The sequence below is a fragment of the Oncorhynchus masou genome, chromosome 1, assembly GCF_036934945.1.
Source record: "Oncorhynchus masou masou isolate Uvic2021 chromosome 1, UVic_Omas_1.1, whole genome shotgun sequence".
In the NCBI taxonomy this organism is placed as follows: Eukaryota; Metazoa; Chordata; class Actinopteri; order Salmoniformes; family Salmonidae; genus Oncorhynchus; species Oncorhynchus masou.
The window spans coordinates 25,086,182-25,109,967 of NC_088212.1; the positions used below are offsets into that span (position 1 = coordinate 25,086,182).

The following is a 23,786-nucleotide window of genomic DNA, read 5'->3' on the forward strand; positions in this document are numbered from 1 at the left end:
GACCAAATTACAAAACAGCCTGATAAACTACTCAAACTATGCTGAACAAAAATATAAATTCAATAATTTCAAAGATTTTTCTGAGTTACAGTTCATAAAAGGAAATCAGTCAATTTAAATAAATACATTTGGCCCTAATCTATGGATTTCACATGACTGGACAGGGGTGCAGCTATGGCTGGGCCTTGGAGGGCACAGAGCCACCCAATAGGGAACCAGGCCCAGTGAATCAGAAATTAGTTTCCCCCACAAAATAGCTTTATAACAGACAGAAATACTAATCAGCAGAAATATGTGGTATTGTGTTATGTGACAAAACTGCACACTTTAAAGTGGCCTTTTATTGTCCTCAGCACAAGGTGCACCTGTGTAATGATCATGCTGGTTAATCAGCTTCTTGATATGCCACACCTGTCAGGTGGATGGAAATGTTCACTGACAGGGATGTAAACAAATTTATGCACAATTTGAGAGAAATAAGCTTTTTGTGCATATGGAACATTTCTGAGAAGTTTTATTTCAGCTCACGAAACATGGGACCAACACTTTACATGTTGCGTTTACATTTTTGTACAGTATACCTAGTCATATGTAGAAGAGTAGTAGCCCCAGAATAGATGTTCATTCCAGTAACCATTTTTTTTTTTACTGACTTCACACCATTTTTTTTTTTTACAGTGCATTATAATTCCTCTGGTGCTAAGGTTGAGTAGCGTAGATGTGTTAGTGTACTGGCCTTGCTTTGCTTCAGTGGAATCTCTATATTCACCTCTCCATCTGCTCATACTGAATATGGCACACCTACGCCTCCTGGTGCCACTAATATAAAACTGCAGGATAACATTCTACCCAAGGGTACTGATATGCAGACACACACACTGAATACATAAGCGGTTACAACAGTTACCATGCACAAAATAGATTATGAATTCAAGACTGAAGTTGTCTGATTCAGATAATTTGCCATTTATTAAATACTGTTCAAAATGAATAAAAATGCCACAAATATGACTATTGGGGAAGAATACCACCAAACATTTGATATGCAGCTGAAAAATCACAGAATGGTATAAAATGTTACTGAACAATAGCCAAACCACTTGATAAACATTTCAAATATCTAAAAATTAATGTCTCAAAATGACAAATACACAGGAGACAAGATGACAATGAAGTACCAGTAAATTAAGACCACACAATACCTACCGATTGTAAGACAATTATATTTCAAAACTTCTCAGATATGTTTTGTACTCCAACTCTATTTACATAAATACAAAGTTGATATCAAATACAACCAACAATATTACAACCATTAATTAAATAATTTACCAAATACACAGTGGCGTGTATTCATGGATGTCAAGGGAAGCCAAGCTCCCCCCAAAAATGTATCAAGAAAATAACAAAATCATTTAGCATTCATCTCTCGGTTTCATAATTTTCCTTCAATTCGCAAGAGTCTAAATGTATCTCAGAGGAGAAAGCATCCGAACAAGCGAAACAGCGCCCCCTCTGTCGCTCTACATGTATGCCATCTATCTGATTATGTCTGGTCCCAACGACAGCAGGCATCAGATAGATGTATGACATTGTTGCCGCCCCTAGCATTGAATGGAAAGCAAGGAACGCCTGAGAGCATTTGGCCTCCCTTGATAAAAAAAATAAAACAAGTTGCTCATCGTTGAGCTAAACTGTCTTGGCGCACCCCCCCCCAATAAAAGTGTCAATTGAAGCCAGCTTGGATTTTGGCGTCACTACTATCAAATCGCATTGAGAGCATACATCATTGATAGAAACAAGTGGAATTGTTGCATCTCGTTGTGTTGTTGTCTTCCAGTGACTAGCTAGCTAGCTAAAGTTTTCCGTTTCCTAAATTAGCCATGGATTCTCTGTACTGACCAATGATTATAACGGCATTCTGACCATTCATTCATACATTGTTGTGACCCTGGCCTGAGAGAATGTTAGTTCAACATGTAGCTAGATGTAGAAGGCTAATGTCATCTAGCTAACATTGCTCATGAATGGAAGTTAGGCCAGCATGCATTTTAGACAGCTAGCCGAAGACAACAAAAAATAAAACCGTGTACTGTATGATAGACCGTTTCGTCAAAATGAAAGAGGAGGATGGCATTGGCATTTCTCTACAAGTAGGGTGAGTCAACATATTATTTTACTTGCACAAATGCGCACACGCACAAATAAATTAGATCCATGGACAGCCACATCATGTTTAGCATACGTTGATTGGACTAAATTGTTTTTGGTATCTTTTAGTTCAGCGTATTAGACTAAGCAGAGGTGATTTGATGATGAAGTTGAAATGGTGCTGGAATAGTCAGAAACATTAACTTATTTGACCATGCTGTAGGTCATGTCTGTTACATGCAATATGCTTTGTGGACTAAACCGGACAGAGGTTGCTATCCGGGTTTTGTGATAAAACAAAGGTGGTTGAATTTATTCTGCCACTATCTTCTTATTGTCTCGGTCTTTAGACCTATATATCACAGTCGCAAGGCATATGAATTAACAGGTTATAGAGCAAACAACGCAGTTATCACAACACATAGGTTGTAATATGGCTTTTTTTTTGGCTTCCTCAGTGATTTCCCCACTACTGCAAATACAACCATTTCTCCTGTGTAGCAACACAGGCAGTCTCGAGCAAATCATTTGATCTCTAAAAAACATTTTCCATGTGCTTATCCAACTGTTTTTGTGAAAGCTGTATTGATTTCTAAAGGAGAGCACAGTAAACTATCACACATGGGCAGGAATAATCACAGATATAAGGATTGGGGCTGTAAACATTAAAATGTAACATTTTACATTACGTCTGTTTGGTCAAAGTCAGCAGGTGCTAAGGGAGAGTTACAGGGAGAGAGCCAATTCGAACAAGACAGAGAATATGTACACAGTGAGTGTGGGAACGGAACAAGAGACAAAGAAGATGTCTCACCTCACTCACACTGTTCTTCTCTACTTTTCTCACCAACTCTCTCTTCAATTCTGACACATTCTCTGTCTCTCTTTACCTCTTTGTGTTTCTCTCTGTAGCTCTGTCTCTTCCCCCCCCACCCCACCGTCTGCTCAGCGTCCAGGGGTGAAGATGTAGTCTAGAGCCTGTCTCTCAGCAGCTGCCACATTAGGGTGCCAGAGGTCCACCATGAAGACCACCCTGGGGCCGTCCTCTGGGCTGCCTGAACATAGAGAAAACACAGATTCATGTTTTCCTCCAATCAACCCTTTATAACAGCTTAATAACACTTTGTCAGAATATTACACACACACGCACACACACACACACCGCAACCCAGGGTAGAAAAAGGCAACCCTTTTCATCCCTCCTCAAAAACAGCTGTCCCTCTCTCACCCTCATGGAAGGCCCTGTGGAGGAAGGAGTCATCAAACAGCAGACAGCTCCCCTCAGACCAGCACTGCGGCTCCCCTCCAACTACCAGCTCACAGGAAGAGGGCACTCTAAGACCTACAGAGGACAGACAGCAAGTCAGTCTATATAATTACTAAAGAAACCAAGGGAAATATTGTATGACACAAACACATATGAATATATTCTAAAATGTCAGCTGTATATGCTGCAAGCAAAGCAAGTTTTAAAACCAACCATACTATAGTGAAAATCATTATTATCATTGTAATACTTTCACAAAGACACAGGTGAACACATACATATGGGAGCCAGGTGCATCCCTATATTTAACAGTGTTGTAGCCCTCCAGGGAGCTCCCTCCATTTCTTACCCAGGTGGCAGCGCAGCCTGACGTTGGTTGGGCCGTAATGCTCAGTTATCAGGGCTCCGGGGGTCAGCACAGAGAAGCAGGCATTTCCAAACACGTTGTTGGCAATGAAGGTGCGCAGCTGGCCTAGCACCCTCCAGGCCCGGGGGCACCTCCTGGCATTCAGGGCCAGCGGAGTTCCCTGGTTCACCAGGTAGAAGGTCCACCACTGGCCATGGGGGGTGCTGTTGGCCTTCCAGCCCGGAGGCAGGGAGGAGCCAGCCCGCGCTGGGGGGGCGTGGTAGATGTTCTCAAACTCAGCCAGCAGAGCAGGGAAGCTCCTCTCCAGCAGCTCCACGTCGTGTTTCTGTGCGTCCCGGGAGAAGAAGGGTGCTGAGGGCAGGTCAGGAAGGAAGAACACTTCTGGCCTCTGGATGGTGGGCCGGCTGGTGAGGTAGCGGCCCTGGTCTCGTACCCCTTTGTGTACCCTGCCCATGCCTGACCAGGTGTAGCGTTTGGCGTAATCCTGCAAGCTGTGGTACAGCCTCTGATTAAGACCCTCCCCTGTGTTGGTGCAGCGAAAACACTCGGTGGACTGGCAGTAAGCAAAGCCGTTCTGCTCCTCCACCCCTGACACCGGCCTGCCTTTAGCCCTACCATCCCCATCTGTGCTGATCAAGGCCCCCCCACCTCCTCCTACTCGACTGGGCTCATTGCTGTACCCCCCACGCAGGGGAGAGGAGCTGTGCTCACGACCTACCCTGTAACAGTACCACACAAAGAGCAGCAGCAGGCACATGGCTGTGCCAAAGGCACTGGACTCACAGTCCCTCATAGACTGCATCCCTCCAGCCACCATCTCCCTCACCCTTTCTAGTGACCACTCCATACTGGCTCCTCGTTAAAACCCCTGACGGTCTGGTCTGGAGAAACTACTGTTGAGAAGGTCAATGAGCAAATCTGTCTGACTGATTCAAAATAGTATTTTAGAGGAAAATCTTCCACAGGGTGTCTGAAAGGCTACTTTCTATAAACTCTTATCATCCCCCCTGCTGGATGCAGTCTGACACTATCTGATGACACATTCAGGCTCAGTCCGGACATTTCAGCACTCAGGGATGAGGGGAGGGCTCCCCCTGCATGGCGTCTGGCTGTGCGGTATTTGTGCTGCTCCCTCCCTTTTTCATTTTAGACAAATGCAGACAGACAACATACCTCAGAGTGTCTGGCCTCTGCATCAGAAAGAGAGGGAAGGAAAGATAGGGAAAAGGTCATTAGGCATAAGCATTGCACAAACAAATACATTACATTTACATTTAAGTCATTTAGCAGACGCTCTTATCCAGAGCGACTTACAAATTGGTGAATTCACCTTCTGACATCCAGAACACTCAAGACTTTAGGCAGCATCTAATACAGAAGTAGAGTACCAACATGCAGATGTCATTTCAAGTTCAATTTTCCACATGACTTCCCCCACTTAGCTGGTTTAATACGGAACTAACTCCCACCCCCACACTCAGCTCTGGACACACACAGTGCACCATGCACACACCCATATGGATGGCATTTCAAATTCAGGTCTCCACACACCTCCGCACTGCATTGTACAAAGCCATGAGTCACATTTCATGCATATGACTCATGGCTTCATGGATCATTTTTTCGGGATGGTAAAATGTTTTCAGTATAAACTTAAACGACTAAAACCAGATATAAAAGTATGTATGTATGTAGAAGATACCATGGAGCAATATATTTTTTAAATAAGATCATCTTTGAGAACTAACAGTCACCAAAATAAAAACTTGACAAGGAGAATTTGAAATTTAAAAAAATGACATGGCATGGGGCCTCCATTGCCTTTGTTATAATGTTCGAGTCAATCAGATAGCATAAGAATAGCAAAATGTATAGAATTGCAGGAATCCAGCTTTAAAACTACAAATTCTATCAGCCCCATGGCAAAATGTGTAGAGCTGCAGGAAATTACCCATGAAACTGCAATTTTTCTCTCAGCGCCATGACAAAATGTGTAGAATTGCAGGAAATTAGCTTTAAAACTAAAATGTCTCAATGGCCTTTAGAACTGCCCCATTGGCCACGCCCACTACCCCCCACACTAGCTTTGCCACTGCTGCTGGAAAAAATCCTAGGGGAAACACTGCAGAGAGATAGAGTGTGTGACCGAAAGAGAGAGCACGTATTTGGATAACATTATGCATGAAACATAAATAGACAGTGTTGACATCTGCCTACATGAATCAATAGTGAGAGCAGCTCTAAGGCTCTGTATACTAAACGAGAGCCACTACGGTGTTCTAGAATAGCACTACTGTACTGGCTTGTTATACATTAGGGACAGTTAGAAATGTACAAAAGAAAAATGCACCACCCTCCCAAACATAAAAAATATTTTCACATGACCCTCCCCTTGTACTGTAAAGTTCTTTTACACACCCCGCCCCCTCATAAAATTAACTCAAAAATAATTATTACCACCATAACCAACAACAACTGTAGCAACCCTGTGTTTATAAACATGGATTTCGACTTTACCACTTCAGCTAAAGGGCCTGGAGGTTAACGGTTTGCCGACCACCACATCACTCTCCACGCCTGTATCATTATACCACAATCAGATCCATCTGCAGACAATGATCAGCTAGGGGGAAAATCAGGTTCTACATTTTGATGCTTTATTTATAATAATTTAAAATATATACACAACACATTTTCCATCAACAGGTTTCTGTGCCAATGCACCACACATAACCAATAAGCAACGCATAACCGCACAACGATTACAGACTTCAAGTGCTTATCGACAACACAATCAAGAAGAGTATGTCAATCTCGACATCCCTCCTTACTCAGTATTGAAACTTTTGTTTTGTAACAGATGTCTCTTTTTCCATTAATTGAATGGCCTGTTGCGCAGTTTGGATGCTGGAATTATATTAGAGTGGAGTGGATGAATGTGAGCAGTTAGCCGACAAAGAGACTTAAAGTATCTGAAATCAGATTAGAACACCCCCCTCTCTTCGGAGGACAAAAGTAACTTTGTTACAAATACATTTGTTACAAAAACATCTGTACATAATATATTTGTATTTTATATACACATTTGGATTTTTTGGACATTTGGATTCAGTGACCGGTACACATTATATATTTTATTTTCCCATTTATTTTCCCATACAGATGAATAACTATTACAGATTAAATCCACCCCTCAGCTTCTCTCAACCCATCCCACCTATCTCCATAGACCACCCTCTCTTGATTTCCTTGTGCCATATACAGTGACCTCCAAAAGTATTGGGACAGTGACACATTTTGTTGTTTTGGCTCTGTATTCCAGTCACTTTTATTGTAAACAAGAATAGAATGTTTCTAAACACTTCTACATTAATGTGGATGCTACCATGATTACGGTTACTCATGAATCAATTGTGAATAATGATGAGTTAGAAAAAGTTAGAAGCACAAATATCATATCCCCAAGACATGCTAACCTCTACCCATTACAATAACGGGAGGTTAGCATTTTTCGGGGGTATGATATTTATGCCTCTGTCACTTTCTCACTCATGATTATTCAAGATTATCCGTAACTATGTACAAAAAGTGCTGTAACTTTTAAACGGTTCACCCGATATGTATGAAAATACCCTAAAATTAAAGCGGACAGTCTGCACGTTAACCCAATAGTCATTGTATCATTTCAAATCAAAAGTGCTAGAGTACAGAGCCTAAACAAAATACAAATTGTCACTATCCCAATACTTTGAGTTCACTGTATTTTCAACTGTGCTGTGATGTCTTACATAGGGTAGACACATCGAAAATCGAAACTATTTTGCGACCTGTAAAAGATTTTGATCCTCAAATTAAAACGTGTATATTTTTGTATTTATGACCATTTTTGGAGGCCAATTTTAGTCTTTAATAAAGGGCAGACAAGTTCCCTACCTTCTCCCCTTTCCACTTGCCTCCTCCATATTTGAGTTAACGCTGAAATCAGTTGGTTGTAATTTGGGATAGAGCAAACATTTCTATATTTTTGTTAATGGCACGTGACATAACTCCACCTTCCCTATTTATAAGATAATACCTTATTTTTTCCCCATAAAGAATGCTTTAAAAAAATGTACACTGCTCAAAAAAATAAAGGGAACACTTAAACAACACAATGTAACTCCAAGTCAATCACACTTCTGTGAAATCAAACTGTCCACTTAGGAAGCAACACTGATTGACAATAAATTTCACATGCTGTTGTGCAAATGGAATAGACAACTGGTGGAAATTATAAAAGGAGTGGTTCTGCAGGTGGTGACCACAGACCACTTCTCCGTTCCTATGCTTCCTGGCTGATGTTTTGGTCACTTTTGAATGCTGGCGGTGCTTTCACTCTAGTGGTAGCATGAGACGGAGTCTAAAACCCACACAAGTGGCTCAGGTAGTGCAGCTCATCCAGGATGGCACATCAATGCGAGCTGTGGTAAGAAGGTTTGCTGTGTCTGTCAGCGTAGTGTCCAGAGCATGGAGGCGCTACCAGGAGACAGGCCAGTACATCAGGAGACGTGGAGGAGGCCGTAGGAGGGCAACAACCCAGCAGCAGGACCGCTACCTCCACCTTTGTGCAAGGAGGAGCAGGAGGAGCACTGCCAGAGCCCTGAAGAAATTACCTCCAGCAGGCCACAAATGTGCATGTGTCTGCTCAAACGGTCAGAAACAGACTCCATGAGGGTGGTATGAGGGCCCGACGTCCACAGGTGGGGGTTGTGCTTACAGCCCAACACCGTGCAGGATGTTTGGCATTTGCCAGAGAACACCAAGATTGGCAAATTCGCCACTGGCGCCCTGTGCTCTTCACAGATGAAAGCAGGTTCACACTGAGCACATGTGACAGACGTGACAGTCTGGAGACGCCGTGGAGAACGTTCTGCTGCCTCCAACATCCTCCAGCATGACCGGTTTGGCGGTGGGTCAGTCATGGTGTGGTGTGGCATTTCTTTGGGGGGGCCGGACAGCCCTCCATGTGCTCGCCAGAGGTAGCCTGACTGCCATTAGGTACCGAGATGAGATCCTCAGACCCCTTGTGAGACCATATGCTGGTGCGGTTGGCCCTGGGTTCCTCCTAATGCAAGACAATGCTAGACCTCATGTGGCTGGAGTGTGTCAGCAGTTCCTGCAAGAGGAAGGCATTGATGCTATGGACTGGCCCGCCCGTTCCCCAGACCTGAATCCAATTGAGCACATCTGGGACATCATGTCTCGCTCCATCCACCAACGCCACGTTGCACCACAGACTGTCCAGGAGTTGGCAGATGCTTTAGTCCAGGTCTGGGAGGAGATACCTCAGGAGACCGTCCGCCACCTCATCAGGAGCATGCCCAGGCGTTGTAGGAGGTCATACAGGCACGTGGAGGCCACACACACTACTGATCCTCATTTTGACTTGTTTTAAGGAAATTACATCAAAGTTGGATCATCCTGTAGTGTGGTTTTCCACTTTAATTTTGAGTGTGACTCCAAATCCAGACCTCCATGGGTTGATAAATTTGATTTCCATCGATAATTTATCTGATTTTGTTGTCAGCACATTCAACTATGTAAAGAAAAAAGTATTTAATAAGAATAGTTCATTCATTCAGATCTAGGATGTGTTATTTTAGTGTTCCCTTTATTTTTTTGAGCAGTGTGTATTACATTTTAGTAATTTACTAGACGCTCTTATCCAGAGCAACTTACAGGAACAAATTAGGGTTAAGTGCCTTGCTCAAGAGCACATTGACAGAGTTTTCACCTAGCTCTGGGATTCAAACCAGAGGCCTCTTAACCACTAGGCTACCTGCTGCCCCATAAAAAGGTAATACATTTTAAAAGTTAAATGACAAATATTTAGGCTATATTGGCACATTAGTTTCTAGGTTGAGGAATAGCCGGTCTGATCCGGAAAGCAGGCAGAACACACATTAAGCTTTCCTGAATAACTGGCAGAGGTGGGACCAAGTCACTATTATTCGAGTCACAAGCAAGTCTCAAGTCACAAGGCCAGAGTCTCAAGTCTAGTCCCAAGTAGAACGGGTCGAGTCATGTCCAAGTCGTGCATTCTAAGAGCAAGTGAAGTCGAGTCACAAGTCAAGTAAAGAAAAAAAACAACAATCTTGTTCAATGACTTGTTCAAGTACAAATTGAGATGCTGAGACCATAAGGTTGGATCTGACATTTGTGTCAAAAATGTGTTAGTCACATATAATAGATCTTTAGATGGTTATTCATATGTTTGTGAAGTTCGATTTTTGAAAAAGTAAATTAAGTGAAAAACTACAGTAGATGAGAGTACAGTATATACATATGAGATGAGTAATGTAGGGTATGTAAACATTATATTAAGTGGCATTGTTTATAGTTGCTAGTGAAACTTTTTTTACATCAATTTCCATTATTAAATTGAGCTGGAGTTGAGTCAGTATGTTGTCAGCAGCCACTCAATGTTAGTGGTGGCTGCTTAACAGTCTGATGGCCTTGAGATAGCTGTTTTTCAGTCTCTCGGTCCCTGTTTTGATGCACCAGTACTGACCTCGCCTTCTGGATGAAAGCGGGGTGAACAGGCAGTGGCTCGGGTGATTGTCCTTGATGATCTTTATGGCCTTCCTGTGACATCGGGTGGTGTAGGTGTCCTGGAGGGTAGGTAGTTTGCCACTGGTGATGCGTTATGCAGACCTCACTACCCTCTGGAGAGCCTTACGGTTGTGGACAGAGCAGTTGCCGTACCAGGCGATGATACAGCCCGACAGGATGCTCTCGATTGTGCATCTGTAAAAGTTTGTGAGTACTTTGGGTGCCAAGCCAAATTTCTTCAGCCTCCTGAGGTTGTCCCGTCGATGTGGATAGGGGGGGTGCTCCCTTTCCTGAAGTCCACAATCACCTCCTTTGTTTTGTTGACGTTGAGTGTGAAGTTACTTTCCTGACACCACACTGAGGGCCCTCACCTCCTCCCTGTAGGCCATCTCGTCGTTGTTGGTAATCAAGCCTACCACTGTAATGTTGTCCGAAAACTTGATGATTGAGTTGGATGCGTGCATGGCCACGCAGTCGTGGGTGACAGGAGAGGGCTCAGAACGCACCCTTGTGGGGCCCCAGTGTTGAGGATCAGCGGGGTGGAGATGTTGTTGCCTACCCTCACCACCTGGGGGCGGGAAGTCAGGAAGTCCAGTACCCAGTTGCACAGGGCGGGGTCGAGACCCAGGGTCTCGAGCTTGATGACGAGTTTGGAGGGTACTATGGTGTTAAATGCTGAGCTGTAGTCGATGAACAGCATTCTCACATAGGTATTCCTCTTGTCCAGATGGGTTAGGGCAGTGTGGTTGCGATTGCGTCGTCTGTGGACCTATTGGGGCTGTAAGCAAATTGGAGTGGGTCTAGGGTGTCAGGTAGGGTGGAGGTGATATGGTCCTTGACCCGTCTCTCAAAGCATGATGACGGAAGTGAGTGCTACGGGGCGGTAGTCGTTTAGCTCAGTTACCTTAGCTTTCTTGGGAACAGGAACAATGGTGGCCCTCTTGAAGCATGTGGGAACAGCAGACTGGGATAAGGATTGATTGAATATGTCCGTAAACACACCAGCCAGCTGGTCTGCGCATGCTCTGAGGACGCGGCTGGGAATGCCATCTGGACCTGCAACCTTGTGAGTAAAACATTTAAACGTGTTAACCCTCGCGTCGGCTGCACTGAAAGAGAGCCCGCAAATTTTGGTAGCGGGCCGTGTCAGTGGCACTGTATGGTCCTCAAAGCGAGCAAAGAAGTTATTCAGTCTGTCTGGGAGCAAGACATCCTGGTCCGCGACGGGGCTGGTTTTCTTTTTGTAATCCGTGATTGACTGTAGACCCTGCCACATACCTCTTGTGTCTGAGCCGTTGAATTGCAACTCTACTTTGTCTCTATACTGACACTTAGCTTGTTTGATTGCCGTGTGGAGGGAATAGCTACACTGTTTGTATTTGGTCATGTTTCCAGTCACCTTGCCCTGGTTAAAAGCAGTGGATTGTGCTTTCAGTTTCGCGCGAATGCTGCCATCAATCCACGGTTTCTGGTTTGGGTACAATAGTGATATTATATAATGTATGTTTTCAAATAGCTACATTCTTAAAAACTGAACAAGTCTAATTCAGAAGTGTCAGATAGAACCTTTGCAATTGCACCCTCCTGAAAAAACAGATTTACACATGCCTCAGGATTTTGATACTCTGCACTTTAGGTGAGGACCTTAAGGTGAGGGTCTACATCCAAGATGGTGTAGCAGTCAGACATGTGTTTTGTCTTGTCACGTGTAAATATTGTTTTTCCTTGTTTTTGTTCGTATATATTTTGTAAATATTTTATTATCACTTTCCATCTACGGACTGAATATACTCTCCTGCAACCCACCTCACCCAATGTGGTACAGATCTGATATTTTTATATACTTAAGAACCGGAACCCCCATCAAAAGCTAGCCAGGTAACTGGCTACTAAATAGTAGTCAGTTAGCCATTGCTCGGCCCATCTGCTAGGCCCATCTCCCGGCTAGCAGTAGAGGCCCATCAGCCACTCCTTGGGCTACAATACCTGGACCCCCGCCGACCCATCAGGACTGGACTACCGACGTAATTCCACCCGAAGTTTTTTTTCAACGGACTCCTCCGTCGCGACGTCCCCTGTATGCCCACCGGCTAGCCTGCTAGCCACGGCCCGCTAGCTGTCTAGAGCACATCGAACTGTTAGCTTAAGAGGCCCATCAGCCAAATTATTTGGCCACTATACCTATTTTGCCAATTGGCCTGGTTCATCACACGGAGCCCTGCTGATCCATCTGCCGACGTCACAGCACGAGGGGGCCACAACACACTTTTCCCGTCACGATGTCCCTGTCAAATGCTCCCTAAAATACTTCAGCGAGCAGGCCTTTCTAATCGACCTGGGCCGGGTATCCTGGAATGATATTGACCTCATTCCGTCAGTAGAGGATGCCTGGTTATTCTTTAAAAGTGCTTTCCTCATCATCTTAAATAAGCATGCCCCATTCAAAAAATGTAGAACCAGGAACAGATATAGCCCTTGGTTCACTCCAGACCTGACTGCCCTTGACCAGCACAAAAACATCCTATGGCATACTGTATTAGCATCGAATAGCCCCCGCGATATGCAACTTTTCAGGGAAGTTAGGAACCAATATACACAGGCAGTTAAGAAAGCAAAGGCTAGCTTTTTCAAACAGAAATTTGCATCCTGTAGCACTAACTCCAAAAAGTTCTGGGACACTAAAGTCCATGGAGAATAAGAGCACCTCCTCCCAGCTGCCCACTGCACTGAGTTTAGGAAACACTGTCACCACTGATAAATCCACCATTATTGAGAATTTCAATAAGCATTTTTCTACGGCTGGCCATGCTTTCCACCTGGCTACCCCTACCCTGGTCAACAGCCCTGCACCTCTCACTGCAACTTGCCCAAGCCTCCCCCATTTCCCCTCCACCCAAATCCAGATAGCTGATGTTCTGAAAGTGCTGCAAAATCTGGACCCCTACAAATCAGCAGGGCTAGACAATCTGGACCTGCTCTCCTAAAATTACCTGAAGAAATTATTGCAACCCCTATTACTATGCTGGCAGCATACCACCCTGCATACCCCTGCTGGTTTGCTTCTGAAGCTAAGCAGGGTTGGTCCTGGTCAGTTCCTGGATGGGAGACCAGATGCTGCTGGAAGTGGTGTTGGAGGGCCAGTAAGAGGCACTCTTTCCTCTGGTCTAAAAAAAATATCCCAAATATCCCAGTGACACTGCCCTGTGTAGGGGGACGTTAAACAGGTGTCCTGACTCTCTGAGGTCATTAAAGATCCCATGGCACTTATCGTAAGAGTAGGGGTGTTAACCCCAGTGTCCTGGCTAAATTCCCAATCCGACCGTCAAACCATCACTGTCACCTAATAATCCCCTGTTTACAATTGGCTCATTCATCCCCTGTAACTATTCCCCAGGTCGTTGCTGCAAATGAGAATGTGTTCTCAGTCAATTTACCTGGTAAAATAACGGATAAATTAAAAAAATATAAAGTAGCCTGTTCAACCTCTCTTTCGTATTGTCTGAGATCCCCAAAGATTAGAAAGCTGCATCGGTCATCTTGCAACGCCAAGCGTCGTGGGTTCGATTCCCGCTGGGGCCAGCCATATGTAAAAGTAGTGGCCCCAGCCGACTTGTAAGTCGCTTTGGACAAAAGCGTCTGCTAAATGGGATATATTATTATATTATATTATTATATCATCCCCCTCTTCAAAGGGGGAGACACTCTAGACCCAAACTGCTACAGACCTATATCTATCCTACCCTGCCTTTCTAAGGTCTTCAAAAGCCAAGTTAACAAACCGACCATTTCGAATCCCACCGTACCTTCAGTCCTCAGGCCGACTCTTTTCTCTGTATACATCAGTGATGTTGCTCTTGCTGCTGGTGACTCTCTGATCCACCTCTACGCAGACGACACCATTTTGTATACTTCTGGCCCTTCTTTGGACACTTAACTAACCTCCAGACAAGCTTCAATGCCATACAACTCTCCTTCCGTGGCCTCCAACTGCTCTTAAATGCAAGCAAAACTAAATGCATGCTCTTCAACCGATCGCTGTCCACACCTACCCACCCGCCCAGCATCACCACTCTGGGCGGTGCAGACTTAGAATGTGTGGACAACTACAAATACCTAGGTATCTGGTTAGACTGTAAACTCTCCTTCCAGACTCAAATTAAGCATCTCCAATCCAAAATTTAATCTAGAATCGGCTTCCTATTTCGCAACAAAGCATCCTTCCCTCATGCTGCCAAACATACCCTAGTAAAACTGTCAATCCTACCGATCATTGACTTTGGCGATGTAATTTACAAAATAGCCTCCAACACTCTACTCAGCAAATTGGATGCAGTCTATCACAGTGCCATCCGTTTTGTCACCAAAGCCCCATATACTACCCACCACTGCGACCTGTACGCTCTCGTTGGCTGGCCCTTGCTTCATATCCGTCGCCAAACCCACTGGCTCCAGGTCATCTAGAAGTCATTGCTAGGTAACGCCCCACCGTTATCTCAGCTCACTGGTCACCATAGCAGCACCCACCCGCAGCACGCGCTCCAGCACGTATATTTTACTGGTCACCCCCAAAACCAATTCCTACTTCGGCCGCCTTTCCTTCCAGTTCTCTGCTGCCAATGACTGGAACGAACTGCAAAATTCACTGAAGCTGGAGACTCATATCTCCCTCACTAGCTTTAAACATCAGCTGTCAGAGCAGCTCACAGATCTCTGCACATAGGCAATCTGTAAATAGCCCATTCAACTACCTCATCACCATATTGTTATTTATTTCGCTCCTTTGCACCCCAGTACCACTACTTACACATCTATCACCCGAGTGATTCATTTGCCATACTGTAATAATTTAGCCACCATGGCCTATTTAATGCCTCGCCCCCCTTATCCTACCTCATTTGCACACACTGTATATAGACTTTATTGTATTATTGACTGTATTTACTGTGTTTATTCCATGTGTAACTCTGTGTTGTTGTTTGTGTCGCACTGCTTTGCTTTATCTTGGCCAGGTCGCAGTTGTAAATGAGAATTTGTTCTCAACTAGCCTACCTGGTTAAATAAAGGTGAAAAAAAAATAATAATAATGGGTTAAGAAAGAAGAATTCACCACAAAACAGTTAATATTCTTGATCAGCAAACCATTTTTTGTAGCTGCATATTTCTTTATGTTAATCGTCTCTCCCTACATTTGCGCTGCACCCGATCCTATAGCTGTACCACAAATCAGCAACCTGTTCACTTGCGCAGTGGATCTCAAACTGTTTGACCTGCGTACGACAAAAAGGAGGGGTTCAAAGTTTGAACTTTTTTTACACATTTTGTTACGTTACAGCCTTATTCTAAAATTGATTAAATAAATACAAATATGCAGAAATCTACACATAAGACCCCATAATGACAAAGCAAAAACAGTTTTGATATTTAAAAAAAACAGAAATGCCTTATTTACATATGTATTCAGAACCTTTGATATGAGAAATTAAATTGAGGTCAGGTGCATCCTGTTTTCATTGATCATTCTTGAGATGTTTCTAAAACTTGATTGAAGTCCACCTGTGGTAAATTCAATTGATTGGACATGATTTGGTAAGGCACACATTCGTCTATGTAAGGTCCCACAGTTGACAGTAAATGTCAGAGCAAAAACCATGACATGAGGTCGAAGGAATTGTCTGTAGAGCTCCGAGACAGGATTTTGTCAAGGCACAAATATGGGACAGGGTACCAAAACATTTCTGCAGCATTAAAGGTCCCCAAACCACAGTGGCCTCCATCATTCTTAAATAGAAGAAGTTTGGAACCATCAAGACTCTTCCTAGAGCTGGTCGCCTGGCCAAACTGAGCAATCGGGGGAGAATGGCCTTGGTCAGGGACCCAATGGTCACTCTGACAGAGCTCCAGAGTTCCTCTGTGGTGATGGGAGAACCTTCCAGAAGAACAACCATCTCTGCAGCACTCCACCAATCAGGCCTTTATGGTAGAGTGGCCAAATGGAAGCCACTCCTCAGTAAAAGACACATGACAGCCCACGTGGAGTTTGCCAAAAAGGCACTTAAAGACTCTCAGACCATAAGAAATAAGATTCTCTGGTCTGGTGAAACAAAGATTGGACACTTTGCCTGAATGTCCAGCGTCACATCTGGAGGAAACCTGGCACCATCCCTGCGGTGAAGCATGGTGGTGGCGGCATCATGCTGTGGGGATGTTGTACAGTGGCATGGACTGGGAGACTAATCAGGATTGAGGCAAAGATGAACAGAGCAAAGTACAGAGAGATCCTTGATGCTCCAGAGCATTCAGGACCTCAGATTGTGGCGAAGGTTCACCTTCCAACAGGACAACAACCCTAAGAACACACACAATACAAGAATGGCTTCGGGACAAGTCTCTGAATGTCCTTGAGTGGCCCAGCCAAAGCCCGGAATTGAACCCGGTCGAACATCTCTGAAGAGACCTGAAAAAAATAAAAAATAAATAAAAAAAATAAAAATCGCTGTGCAGCGATGCTCCCCATCCAACCTGACAGAGCTTGAGAGGATCTGCAGAGTAGAATGGGAGAATCTCTCCAAATACAGGCCACACCCAAGAAGACCCGAGGCTGTAATCGCTGGCAAAGGTGCTTCAACAAAGTACGGAGTAAAGGGTCTGAATACTTATGTAAATGTGCTATTTTAGTTTTATTTTATTTTATAAATTTGCTAAAATTTCTAAAAACCTGTTTTTGCTTTGTCATTATGGGGTAGTGTGTAGATTGAGGTTAAACAAACAATTTAATCAATTTTAGAATAAGTCTGTAACCTAACAAAATGTAAATGGTTCTGAAGGCACTGTAATTCACCAGAATATAATATAATTTGTGACTTGTTCAAATCATAGTCACACACCTCATGTAGGCTTATATATTTTAATAAGGTTTGCATCACAACTAAAGTGGCCAAATAATTTCTTAAAATTAAGCACATTAATCCGCTTTCCTCGTGAGTTTCAAGTTTGGGTAAGATAATTTTCAACATAAAAATGCACCTTTATAATAAAAGCATGACATGCATAATTGCATTTGCGGTCACTTTTGATAATGGTGTTTTCAGCTAATGGAACATTTGCGCTTATAGGTATTTATTGTTAAGGTGTAGGCTATATTACATGGATTTATTCAAGTTTTTAAAATGGCTTGTAGGCTGTGTGTGGAAGCCAGGAGATCCTTAATGTGTTTGTTAATTAGCGGTCAATTACCGTGAGACCGACAGTTACTTGCTTGACAATCACCAGCTGACTAAATTTTGTGACCGCCACAGGCCTACTTATAACCCACCCAATCTAGGTCTACCTGAAATATGAAAATAATCAATGAATTCACCAGGTAGCCTATTTTTCTGGCAAAGATGCCTCCGGAGCAGACTGATTTGTATATGGATAATATTAACGTAGGTAGGCTACTCTGTTTTTGCCAGCATCCCCTCAAAACCTTCTCACTGCGCTACTGTAGCTCACCCAACCTGTGTTAATTGACAGCTTGCTGGTCCAATCTGAGGGCAGAGTGTGGGTTTCACTAGCTAATCTGTTTATTTGCAAGTGCGATACTGTCTCTGGCTGTGTGGAGAGTAGCCTAATCCATGGATACTCTGTGCCACAAAATAAGTGACAAAACATTACAAATCCTGGCCAGATAATTTCAAGTAATCAGTCGGGTCCCGAGTCTTGAAGCTCCAAGGTGAAGTCAAGTTATTTTATTTTCTCGAGCCAGACTCGAGTCCACACCTCTAACTGGGCCTCCTGGGAGCATATGATAACTTGGGAGAATGGTTCAGCAACAGACAACGCATCAAAAGTAAAAATACAGGCAGACTGGCCTGCTACTGTGCCTTTCTATAATCTGTTAAGAGTAGACCCACAACTGATCCAAATGGAATGAAACATTCAGGGCTTTTGCGCCATTATTCAAATGACCTTTTCCACTGCAGTGCAAAGCCTAGAGTAGAATTATACTCACTTGAAAACAAAAATGCAATTATTAATTGGATTGTGGTGTTGTAGGCTAGGTAGGATAATTTGATTGTTCTTAAACAAGATCAATAAGAGAGCTTTTTGAATTGCATGTCTTCACTGTTCTTTCATGCAATGATGCACCTGGCCTCTCCTCTGCTTGTCAGCTATTCCTCTATTTTGAAAAATACAGATTTTAATTATTTTAAGTGGTATGATTTCTACTTAACCTACTGCAGATCTGGACAAACAATCCACCTACCACTATTGTCACTATGAATACAGGGCAGGATAGACAGTTGATTGGTCGACTATATTGACCTGTGTGTGGTATAGTAAGCATGTTGAAAAAGCATAGGGCATAAGGGAAGTACCAACATTTCTTGATAGGGGAGGCGCATGCAAGCAGAATAGGAAATCTGGCAATATGGAAGACAATATATAGTAACACCTGCAGAATGGCAAATGTAAATCAGGGGGAAAAAACGCACTACCCTCCCCTCTGCAAAAAAAAAAACACTCCCCAAAGCCAATTTTTTTTTTTCACCCCCCCCCCCTTGTACATTTCGAACTGCCCCTTAGGAAAGTGAAACAGGATCATGGTATGTAAACAACCATGATGTGCATGAAGAGAACAAAGGATTAGCACCAGCATATATACATGAACAGTAACTGCAGTATGAAGCACCCACAATCACGAGTCACGACACAGACGAAAAGATACACTGTCACAAGAATACTATGCACTGCATGCAGTAAACATAAACACGTATAAGCAGAGCTCACAATGTACATAACTTCCTATGCTTCTCCTGCAAAACCATCTCACCAAGAATGGTCCGGCAAACCTGCTTGGGCAGCCAGAACAGCCACCTCCTCAAGTGAACACAGCCCCGATCACAGTCCACTGAGACGCACGCTCCCACAGAACCGCTCTGGCACAACTACATAGTTCACTCCACTGAGCTATAGCCTATATACGCTCGTTGTCTGCTGCCGTGCCTTGAGGAACTGTCATATTTAAAAACCCTACAGGAATGGGGACAACCATCCATAACACACTCGTTTCCCCTTTCTCAATTTCACCAATATTCCTGCCTCTAATGCCCTCATGCTTGCCTACGTGTCATCATTCAATCGCATAAAATCACCACAGAATCTCAGACAGAATCTTGTGTAAAGATCTGTAAAAGCTAGACTTGTAGCCCATAGAAACAACTCGGAACGAATGCAACATGATAGGCCTGCGCAATAATAAAATAACTCACCCAATTGCCATGGTTGTGGATGATATCTCGCCTACAGGTTTACCATGTTACCAAGCAGCTAGTGTCCTCTTTATCTAGGCTATAAGCCTATAAATACCTGTCAATCATAACTAGGTCCCTACTTAACTTGTGTTCTTGTATGACATTCACCGCGATATCTAGTAAACTAACAGCAGGCAAAGCACGTACAAAGCACCGCAGTGCAACAGGAAGTCCGATCAATCTACCCCGGTATAGGTGTACAAGCTAATCTTTAGATTTAAAATTAAACATAGGCCTTCGCAAATAAGAATGTAAATGCTAAATACTTATAAGCTATATGTGTCCGTAAAAATAACCTTAAATCGCCTTGTAATAATGTAGTCAGTAGCCTATAAAACTCTACAGGACAAAATACTTGGGCAACTCATCCAATCCCTTTACTATTTAAACTACAGTTCCCAACATGCTTTTGTGAACTATGACAGGAACGTACATTTTATGCCACGTTCATATATTAGTCGGAACTATGAAACTCAGATATGTCCGACTCGCTAACTGGTCGTAGTTAGCAAGTCGGACATTTCTGAGTTTCCTAGTTCCAAATAGTATATGAACGTGGCAATAGTCCACAAACGCTGAGACGCGATACTCCGACGTCCCATTGATCATCATAAATCACCAGTGGCGATTTTAGCATATATATCTTGGTGAGGCAAACTTTAAAAAAAAAAGATGCATGCCAGCAAAGCCACTACACAACACAACACAATACTAAACAATATATGTATTGCACTATAACGGTGACAAACGTGCCCACTAACTGTTAGGGTCTACATAAAATTGTCCCAACAGCAGAGCCTTCTTTTCAGCACCATGGAGTGAATCCTTACCACTGCTACACCTGGCTATCAGCGGAGCCTTGTCTTGCAGGGAAACAGTTAATTCAGCCTCATTTACTGCCTTTTTAAAAAACAGCTGACTTGATGTGTACCACAAATGTGGTGTTTACTGACAATTGAGATGTACAAACTATGGCATAAGGGACGACAAGCGGATAAGAGCCAATCTGTAATTTCGATTGACATTAATGAGCAAGCTGGGACGTACGTAGTCAATATAACTATTTGTTCGGCACCTTTGAAATATACTAAATGTACAGCAACAGAATTCAGAACATGGGCCGTTCTTCAAAATCAAATTTTATTTGTCACATACACATGGTTAGCAGATGTTAATGCAAGTGTAGCGAAATGCTTGTGCTTCTAGTTCCGACAATGCAGTAATAACCAACAAGTAATCTAACTAACAATTCCTAAACTACTGTCTTATACACAGTGTAAGGGGATAAAGAATATGTACATAAGGATATATGAATGAGTGATGGTACAGAGCAGTATAGGCAAGATACAGTAGATGGTATCGAGTACAGTATATACATATGAGATGAGTATGTAAACAAAGTGGCATAGTTAAAGTGGCTAGTGATACATGTATTACATAAGGATGCAGTCGATGATATAGAGTACAGTATATACGTATGCATATGAGATGAATAATGTAGGGTAAGTAACATTATATAAGGTAGCGTTGTTTAAAGTGGCTAGTGATATATTTACATAATTTCCCATCAATTCCCATTATTAAAGTGGCTGGAGTTGAGTTAGTGTCAGTGTGTTGGCAGCAGCCACTCAATGTTAGTGGTGGCTGTTTAACAGTCTGATGGCCTTGAGATAGAAGCTGTTTTTCAGTCTCTCGGTCCCAGCTTTGATGCACCTGTACTGACCTCGCCTTCTGGATGATAGCGGGGTGAACAGGCAGTGGCTCGGGTGGTTGATGTCCTTGATGATCTTTATGGCCTTCCTGTAACATCGGGTGGTGTAGGTGTCCTGGAGGGCAGGTAGTTTGCCCCGGTGATGCGTTGTGCAGACCTCACTACCCTCTGGAGAGCCTTACGGTTGAGGGCGGAGCAGTTGCCGTACCAGGCGGTGATACAGCCCGCCAGGATGCTCTCGATTGTGCATCTGTAGAAGTTTGTGAGTGCTTTTGGTGACAAGCCAAAATTTTTCAGCCTCCTGAGGTTGAAGAGGCGCTGCTGCGCCTTCTTCACGATGCTGTCTGTGTGAGTGGACCAATTCAGTTTGTCTGTGATGTGTATGCCGAGGAACTTAAAACTTGCTACTCTCTCCACTACTGTTCCATCGATGTGGATAGGGGGGTGTTCCCTCTGCTGTTTCCTGAAGTCCACAATCATCTCCTTAGTTTTGTTGACGTTGAGTGTGAGGTTATTTTCCTGACACCACACTCCGAGGGCCCTCACCTCCTCCCTGTAGGCCGTCTCATCGTTGTTGGTAATCAAGCCTACCACTGATGTGTCGTCCGCAAACTTGATGATTGAGTTGGATGCGTGCGTGGCCACGCAGTCGTGGGTGAACAGGGAGTACAGGAGAGGGCTCAGAACGCACCCTTGTGGGGCCCCAGCTTCTTGTGAGCAAATTTGGTCATCAAACTTTGTCATCAAAGGTTGAATAATGACATCATTGATCTTCAGGTTGGCGCTCTAGAAAGAGGCCAGAGTTCCCGACTTGGAATTCCGAGTTGGATGACCTTTCAAAACGTATTTTCTCAGTCGGAGCAAGTTTTTTTCACCCTGGGCCAGAAAAGGTTGACTACATTGGCCACGCTGTCAATCCAGCATGACTTTTGCCACGTTCAAAACAACTGGAAACTTGGAACTGGGAAATCTCAGACTTCAGTAAGTTCAAGACAACTGGTAACCCTAACCCCCCCCCCTCCCCCCCGTGATTATTATTTGACACTGCTAGTCAACAGAAGAGGACTGCCTACCCCTCCGAGCCTGGTTCCTCTCTATAGGTTTCTTCCTAGGCCTTTCTAGAGAGTTTTTCCTAGCCACTGTGCTTCTACATCTGCATTGTTTGCTCTTTGCGGTTTTAGGCTGGGTTTCTGTGTAAGTACTTTGTGACATCTGCTGATGTAAAACGGGCTTTATAAATACATTAGATTCATTGAATTGCAATGGAAATGCTTGGGGGAAAGGCCTGTCGGGGAAAGATCCCGAGTCTCCTCATTGCTCCCCAGCTAAATTAGCCTATATTTAGGCTATCGTTTATATATGTATTTCACACTATGTTGAGGTAACAATCAGAGTATAATGCTTGTACGGATCTCAACCCCAGCACATGTTCATGTCATCGTTACCACTCAAATGCATTACAGTTAAAAATGACTTTGACTAAAACCACTGGTTTCTGTATGCTAGCTATGCTAACCAGTTTATACAAACTGGAGTTAGCATTTAGCAGTTACTTTTTCTAAACCTGAAAAGGGACAACATCTACATGTTATGCAGCAAATACAGACAAAAATATCATATCAACATTTGACTTAAGTAACCACATTGTAGGCCTGTTACAATACCTGAATAATGATGAATTTGACAAATATCCACTTTGTTAGATCAGAGTTGGCGGTGGTCTAAGGCACTACATCACAGTGCTAGCTGTGCCACTAGAGATCCTGGTCTGAGTCCAGGCTCTGTCGCAGCCGGCCGCGACCGGGAGACCAATGGGGCGGTGCACAATTGGCCCAGCGTCGTACGGGTTAGGGGAGGGTTTGGCCCGGCTGAGATGTTGTTGTCCCTTTAGTGACTCCTGTGGCGGGCCGGGCGCATGTTTTGCTGACAAGGTCGGCAGGTGTACGGTGTTTCCTTCGACACATTGGTGTGTTAAGTGGGCATTGTGTCAAGAAGCAGTGCGGCTTGGCTGGGTCGTGTTTCGGAGGACGTACAGCTCTCAATCTTCGCCTCTCCCGAGTCTATACGGGAGTTGAAGCAATGGGACAAGACTGTAACTCCCAATTGGATACCACGAAATTGGAGAGAAAAAGGGCTAAAAAATGTTTTTATTTACAGTGTGTATATATATATATATATAGTGCCTTGCGAAAGTATTCGGCCCCCTTGAACTTTGCGACCTTTTGCCACATTTCAGGCTTCAAACATAAGGATATAAAACTGTATTTTTTTGTGAAGAATCAACAACAAGTGGGACACAAACATGAAGTGGAACGACATTTATTGGATATTTCAAACTTTTTTAACAAATCAAAAACTGAAAAATTGGGCGTGCAAAATTATTCAGCCCCCTTAAGTTAATACTTT

General features: G+C 43.6%; 1 protein-coding gene across 1 annotated transcript; it reads right to left on the reverse strand.

Annotated features, from left to right (window-relative positions):
• Window positions 1-1,713: 1,713 nt before the first annotated feature.
• On the reverse strand, window positions 1,714-20,038 carry LOC135540209 (aspartate beta-hydroxylase domain-containing protein 2-like). Its single transcript, XM_064966701.1, has 4 exons — window positions 19,628-20,038; window positions 3,768-4,975; window positions 3,380-3,493; window positions 1,714-3,206 (listed from the first exon to the last, which is right to left on the reverse strand). Exons 2-4 carry the CDS (start codon window positions 4,630-4,632, stop codon window positions 3,097-3,099), a joined length of 1,089 nt encoding a protein of 362 aa, XP_064822773.1. The 5' UTR covers window positions 4,633-4,975; window positions 19,628-20,038; the 3' UTR covers window positions 1,714-3,096.
• Window positions 20,039-23,786: the final 3,748 nt, after the last annotated feature.